Source organism: Elephantulus edwardii, unplaced genomic scaffold (genome assembly GCF_000299155.1).
Source record: "Elephantulus edwardii isolate Elephantulus edwardi_28Jun2011 unplaced genomic scaffold, EleEdw1.0 scaffold00046, whole genome shotgun sequence".
In the NCBI taxonomy this organism is placed as follows: Eukaryota; Metazoa; Chordata; class Mammalia; order Macroscelidea; family Macroscelididae; genus Elephantulus; species Elephantulus edwardii.
In genome coordinates, this window is record NW_006399796.1 from 425,625 (window position 1) to 433,438 (window position 7,814).

General features: G+C 34.2%; 1 protein-coding gene across 1 annotated transcript in view; it reads right to left on the reverse strand.

Moving 5' to 3' along the window:
- LOC102862398 (DTW domain-containing protein 2-like) overlaps positions 1–7,814 on the reverse strand; it is a 142,205-nt gene that overhangs the window by 57,820 nt on the left and 76,571 nt on the right. Inside the window, exon 4 of the mRNA XM_006886018.1 lies at positions 2,707–2,899. Within this exon, the coding sequence (XP_006886080.1) occupies positions 2,707–2,899 (193 nt within the window). The remainder of the gene's footprint in view (positions 1–2,706; positions 2,900–7,814) is intronic.

The window sequence follows — 7,814 nt, forward strand, 5'->3', positions numbered from 1 at the left end:
CTTATAAATGTATTTGCAATGAATAAGTCATTGATTGTACAAAATTCAATCATTCTATCTCCAGCTTCATTCCTGTCACCAAGCCCATGTTTTCCAACTACTGATTCTTCTTCTCTGTTCCCAACTTTTGCATTCCAGTACGAAATATCTACTTAAGTACAGTTCAGTACATATTCCCACCTATGTTAGGATAGATAGTATTTCAGCATTGTATCTGCCTGCAGTTACTCTCCCATCCATCAGGCTGCAATACTACAACTGACAACAAAGTAACAAAATGCAAATACCTGAAAACTTAACAGGTCAAAGGACTTTATTTTACAAGTAATAGATATAATAATATCCCTCAGGCCATACTGTTTTCAATCACTTGCTATACAGCTGACAGCTGGACAATGACTAAGGATGACATAAGAAAACTGATGCCTTTGAACTGTGGTGTTGGAGCGACCTGAAGATCTCATGGACTGCAAAATGAACAAATATAGGTATATCTTGGAGAAGGGGCAGCCAGAGTGCTCCTTGGAGGCAAAGACAATGAAGTTTTGTTTCACATATGTTGGGCATGTTGCTAGGAGACATTATTGCCTGGAGAGGGACATCATGCTTGGAAAGGTAGAGAGGGTCAGCAAAAGAGAGGGAAATCCTTAAACAGGTAGTTTAACACGGCAATTCTGGCAATGGGCTTGAAGTATCAGAGACTGTGAGGTTGTCAGAGGATAGGACAGGGTTCAGATCTGTTGTTCACAGGATCTTTATGAGTTGTACTCAACTCAATGGCATCTAACAACAACAGTATAAGATAAGGGAACTCTGAGCAGGTGAATCGTAAGGAGTTGCACTGCTGACTCAAAGTCAAGTAGTTTCTATCCACAATCTGCTCTGTAGGAAACAGAAGGATAATCTCATGTTGTGTTATTTACTGTCTCTGAAAACCCCATGGAGAGTCAGCTAAGAGTCAACAACAATGCAAGCCTCGGGGAACACTGGTAATCCAGTCCACAGGAAGTTGCACTGTTAAGACAAAGGCAACACCTCTCTGGCCATTCAAATCCAAAAGCAACTCCATGGAGAAAGAGGTGAGAAATGGAAGGGGGAAATTCCTCTGAGTTGACTAGAATAAACAAACTAAAGCCCTTTTCTTTTTTTTCCCCCCTTATGTATTTTTGTAATCAGAGGCTGAGAGTTACTTCCCTTAAACTATAACATGTCTCTACTACCAACTGTCTCTGGATTACTCTAGGATCAAACCAACTAGTCACAGATACGGACAGTAACCAGGACAAATAAAAATACTGGTGATGGAGAAGAGTATTGTATATAACATGGATGGCTAGGAGAACAAACAGGTTCACCCTGGAGAGGGTGAAACCAGGCTGCTCCTTGGAGACAATGATTCTGAAGCTTCATCTGACATACTCTGGGCATACTGCAAGGAGGGACCAGTCCTTGGAGAGGAACATCATGCTTGAGAGGGTGGAGGGAAAGAGCAGGTGAGGAAGAACCTCAATGAGATGGATTCAGTGACTGGGATAATGGGGCCCAGTGTGTCAGAAACAATAAAACTGGCACAGGATCAAGCAGGATACAGGGTTGTTGTACACAGGGTCATATGTTGTACATATGGCACATAACAACAAAGCTATTAATATTTCAACATAAAGTATAAAACTAGGATTTTGTTATATAGTTACCAGGGTATTACTAATAGTTAGAAATATTTATCTATTTATTTTGTGATCTTTGCTTTCATATATATATTTCTAAGTTGAAATTTCTATCTTTAACTTTATTTTTCAGAACTCAATAGTGTTCTTTCCTAAAATACTTTAAGGTTATAAAGCTTTTATCTGATTCATATTTTTCCAGAAAACCGTTTTCCTTTTTTAGCTTATGGTGATTTTCCCCTCATGATAGTTCAATATCCTTGATGCATTCTTTAAGTCTTTTACTTTTGTCTCATGGTGGTAAAGTGTTACTTGTCAAGGTTGAATAATATTCACCTATAAAAAGAGGAAATGGTACTTGAAAAGTCTGAGATAGTTATTCTTACTGATCTTGTTTTTGCACTTTGAACTGATTTATGATTCAGCAATCCAAAGAACAAGAGATGAGAACCTTGTCTCTTTTGTATTATTATGGCATAGTAGGGAAGAGAAAATAATTTAATTTATACATATCATCACCTGCTGCTCAATTTAACTATAAAATTCCTTTTTCGGTTAATTGCACTTTTTAAACAGTTGTGAATCTTTTAAATGTAACTATGTGTTTAATTTGGGATTGTGAGTGTACCGGTGATGGACACGACCAAGGTGAAATCCCCTGCCTCCACGCTCAGCCCCAAAACTATTTCATCACCTCAGAGCTGTTATACATAGGCTCGCTATGAATTGCAGGAGACTGGATGGCATGTAACAACAACAATACATACTAATAGTGAATCTATACATTTCCTTAATTAAATGTCTGAGAGACTTTTATAAAATGCCTAAACTATAGTGAAATTTGGCAAGCAGAACCAAAAGGAATTGACAGAGACATTTTACACATATACAAACATACACGGCCATCTATGTGCTAAGGCATACATATAAATAATATCAAGTCAGTATATAAAAATGCATGTGTATTACCTCAGAAAAGTTATATAGAATACATATAATTATATATTTGAATACTTCTCTTTTTAAAAAACTAATTTACCTGTTTGGGAAGTCTGAACAAGGAATTTTTATGGAAAATATCCTTAGCTTGGCTCCATGTTCCATCAATTATGATGATTGCAGAAGGTGAAATAGGAGATTCTAATATAAAGTCTTCCAAGTTAGCAGCTTCTGGCCCTGGGTATAATATTAATGTACCAGAGTTTCGACAAACAGCTGAAAGTTCAGGGTCCCTAAAAAGTAAAATTAAAAGAAAATGTATTTACAAGATTGTGGGGGAAAAGAATTTTATTCTATTTACTGACTTAATGAAAGTTCCCTTCTATTGAGTCACTTTCCTAATCAAATGGTGATACTAATTAGTCCATAAAGCAAGAATTTAAAAACTCAAAATTTTGTGGACACTTTACCCACTAATTAGACACAATTGCCACAGTCCTTTGCTTCCCTGTCTATACTATTCTTCACCACTAACTCTATACAATTGTTACCAATGATCTAAATTTAACCGTAATATATTTTAAAAGAATAATCAAAAATCAGTACCATAAGATTCCTCCTTAAGAAACTAGAGAAAGAGCAATTAGAGCTTAAAATATGCAGATACAAGGAATGATTACAAAAACAAACAACAAACCTGAAATCACTATAATTGAAAAGAGAAAATCAATAGAGTAAATAAAATAAAATCAAAAGCTGATTTTCTGAAAATATCAGTAAAATTAAAAAAGCTGCAGTCAAGCTACCAAGAAAAAAAAACAGAGATGATCAACATTATCAGCCATTATGGCAATAATAGTGTTTCCAAATACACTGAAAATTCAAGACACCTAATAACAACATTTAATAACTGTAGAATACTCAATTTTTCTTTACAAATAATACCATTAGCTATACAGGCTATAAACTGAACCAGAAAACAAATGTGAATAAAATTTTTAAATATTAAATCATATATATATATATATATACTATCCCTGTTATTGTGTGCTGCTGAGTCGGAACCCACTCACAACTGATTTTCCAGGTTTTCAGATGCAGTAAATCAAACAGGAAGAGACTGTCTATCCTTCTGTGGAGCAACTGGTGGATTCAAACTGTATGCCTCTGGGACTGCAGAACAGCTTCTTACTAGACAGCTACCTACCAGAGTTCCCTTTTAATTATATACTATAATTATAAATTAAAATAGTATTATAATGGTACTACTAAAGCATAAAGATTTCTGGCTGCATATTTCTTAGGGAGTTGTGCTGTTTATTCAAAGGTGGTGTGTCTCTGGCAGCTAGACTCTTCCAGCAGCTTAAAGAAAGATAGGCCTTTTCCTCCTGCGTGATTCACAGCCTCAGAAAATCCACTAGAAGTTCAAATATGAGTTAGTTCCAACATACTTCTAAATAACTGATGTGATAAAATAAAAACTTATAAGAGTAATAAAAAAAGAATCTTAACTAAATGAAAACAAACCTTACAAAAAGTTGGTCTAAGATAACAGCAAAGAGAAGAAATTTCTATTCTTTAACATTACATGAACAAGGAAGGTCTTAAATCAATTCTCTAATTGAACTATGAAAATTAATGATTTATCTTTATCTGAAAAGAAGGAATTAAAACATCAGAATAAGAAAACAATAAAGAATAGAAATCAATAAAATAGGAAAAAATAGTTCAATATTATAAAAAGTAAGAGTAAGAGGATTCTTTTTAAAATTAAGAAGAATTTTTAAAAATGAAGACAAATAGATTAAAGAAAAAAATGAAAACATTTATTTATTAGGAATGAAAAAGATGGTATTACTAGGAATTCAATTGCTATTAATTACCATTGAATTATCCCAATTCCTAGCAATCTTATATATAACAGAATGCTATCCAGTTCTACCTCCTCTTCATGATTGTTGATCTGTTTGACTCCAGTGTCATGATTATTGTATCAATATTTCTCCTTAAGGTTTCTCATCACTTTGCTAGCTCTCCATGTTATCAAATAGGAAGTACTTCCACTACTTCCTAAAGATCAGTGTTTCCTGGACATAAGTCCAATATTAAGAAAGTAAAATCTCCTTTGCCTAACTTCTAAAGCACATTCTGATTGTATTTCTTTGAAAATTGATTTTGCTTACTCTTTTGGAAATACATTCAATATTCTTCTTCAATACCATAGTCCAAAGGCATCAATTCTACTAAACTGTCTAACTTTCTCAGGCATATTAAACATTACAGAAGACTATCACATGCCTGCTAACATGTCACTGTGATGCGGGCAGCAATGTCAGAAAAATCTCAAATACTAATAGAGTCAACCATGGTGTGCAGGTTTCAGTGTAGGTTCCATGCTCATATAGATTATAAGCAAAGGCTTGGATATCTACTCTCAGAAATTAGCTGTGAAGTCTCCGAATGCTACAGATATTAATAACATGACAAAAAAAAGTTACAAATAACATTATGACTATAAATCTGGAAATTTAGGTAACTTGTAAAAGTTCTGTGAAAAATACAAATCACCAAATTTGACACATAAAAAAAAAAAACCATAAAATATACTCAGGTTTCAGCCTGGAACATATCCATCTTTGGTCTTTTACCAAGGATTTTCCAGTGCTGAAGCCTGATGACACAAAAAGACCCCATAAAATATAATTTTTTATGTATAATAAATAAATTGCACTCTAATTCATAATCTCCAAGGTCAATTAATGGATAAAGTCTATAAAGCAATGAAGACAAATGACAAAATCATATGCAACTTCTCTTTGAAAACAGCTTAAGAAAATTATCACATCCTATTACAAGGCCAGCATAAATCTAATACAAAAATATGACAAGTTTTGTAAAGAAAAACACATCTATAAATCTCTCATGAATCAAGATACTAAAATCTTGAAGAAAATATTGGCAAATCAATCTGACTATATATAACATAATCATAATTGTAATAAATTATTGCGAACAAGTAGGATTTAGGTTAAGAATGTAAGGTTAGTTTGGGATTCATAAGTCAATCAATTAATTCCCCATAATATACTATTGATGACAAAATTAAATTATCATTTCCATAGAAGACAACAAAGCATTTGGTAAAACTCAGCTACTACATGTGAAAAAAATTCACAGAATTTAAGGATTAGTGATGAAGTTCCTAAAAGTGGTTAGTAGAACCTATAAAACATAATGTTTTAATAGAGATGAAGCCAAGGATGGTTGTCACCTTAATTGTCTTAAAAACTTGTTGCCCTTGCTGTTGTAAGTCACATGCCATATGAGCAACTCATAGAGAAAAACAGAACAAAATCCTTAAGGGAGACTCTCCATTTGGGAGGTAACTCTTTTCCCGGTCATATTTTGAGAGTTGTCCACCCTGGGGGCTTCCTATGCTGGCATGATATCAATGTTCCACTGATATTCATAGTTTTTCCAAGGACTTGCTATTTCAGAAATAGACAGCAAATCCTGGTTCCTAGTCTGTCGTAGTCTGGAAGCTCCACTGAAACCTGTTCTCACTGGATACCCATGCTGGTATCTGCTGGTATCTGAAACAAGAGGAGCTTAGTTTCTAGACTCATACAGCCACCACAATAGACAAATACATAAGGAATGCCTGTTAGTGTTAGTTGCCATTAAGTTGATTCTAACTTAAGCTGACTACATGTGTTACAAAGTATAACTGTTGAATCAACCCTATAATCTTAACAAAAGCAGATAATCAGGCCAGAAATGCTTGAAACATCAACCTTTAAATTAGCAGGAGCTGGTGGCAATATAAAATAGTAGAACCCACTAAGAAAGGCAGTCTGGCACTTTCTTAAAAAGCTAGAAATAGAAATACCAGTTGACCCAGCTTTCTCACTACTAGGAATATACCTTAAGGAAACCAGAGCTGCAACTCAAATACATATACTCACATCCATGTTTATTGTTGCATTATTCACAACAGAGAAAGATGGAAACAGCCCAACTGTCCATCAATAAATGAATGGATAGAAAAACTGTGGTATAGTCACATAATGGAATGTTACATAGTGCTGAAAAACAGTGAACTTGTAAAACAGCACACAACATGAATGAACCTATTAAAACAATAAGCTGAGTGAAGTATCTTAGTCACAAAAGGCCAAATACTGTATAACACCTCCATTATAAAAGAGAGGTAATATGAGAAGTCAGGCGAAAAGAAAGAAACAAGTGAATAGATAATGAACACTGCACTAGAAAGATGAGAAGAGCTGTCTGAAGAAAATGTATGGTTGGTTATTACGCGTGTGACAACTGACAATATGAAAAAAAGAGGTGCATTCCAAAGCAGACTGGGTGAAAGGGAAAGGAAGAAGAGGGGGTAGATGTTTAACAATGAATAATGAAAACCTAACCTCTCTGTAAATTTTCATTAAAATCACAATTTAAAAAAATAATTTAGAACTTTGAAAAATATTAGCTCTTGAGTGTGAGCAAGGGTACTCCTTGGAGTGAGATCTTCTGGACGAAGCAGATTTGATGGTACATAACAATAACAACAGGGTCTTCCCTTGAAATCCTAGCTATTGCAATTAAACAGCATGGACTAAAAAAAGTAAAAGAAATATCATAAAAGAAGTGGTATAGCTGACCTTATTTGCTCAAAGTACTGTTTATATAGTAGTTTGTTGTTATTATTGTTATCAAGTCAACTATGACTCATAGTCACATTATGAACAACAGATCTGAACTTTGCCCAATTCTGTACTATCTTTATAATCTCTAATATGCTTAAGCCCATTGTTTCTGTCACTGTGTCTATTCCCCTTGTGAAAGGTCTTTCTCTTTTTCTCTGACCTTCCACTTTTCCAAGAATAATGGGGTTTTTTTCCTATGGACTGGACCCTCCTAAAAACATGTCCAAAGTATGTGATACAAAATTTCACTATTTTGCCTCTAAGAACAACTCTGGTTGTACTACTGACAAGATAGACTTGTTTGTTCTTTTAGCAGATCATGGAATATTTAGTGCGCTTCTTAAAAGAATCAATTCTTCTTCTATCATCTATATTCACTATCCAACTCTCAGATCCATAAGAAGTAAATGAAAAACAAAAAAAAAGAAACAAACCCAACGACATGGCTTGAACCAGGTGCACTTGTAATCGGCAGTTTATTTTCTCAATGTATCAT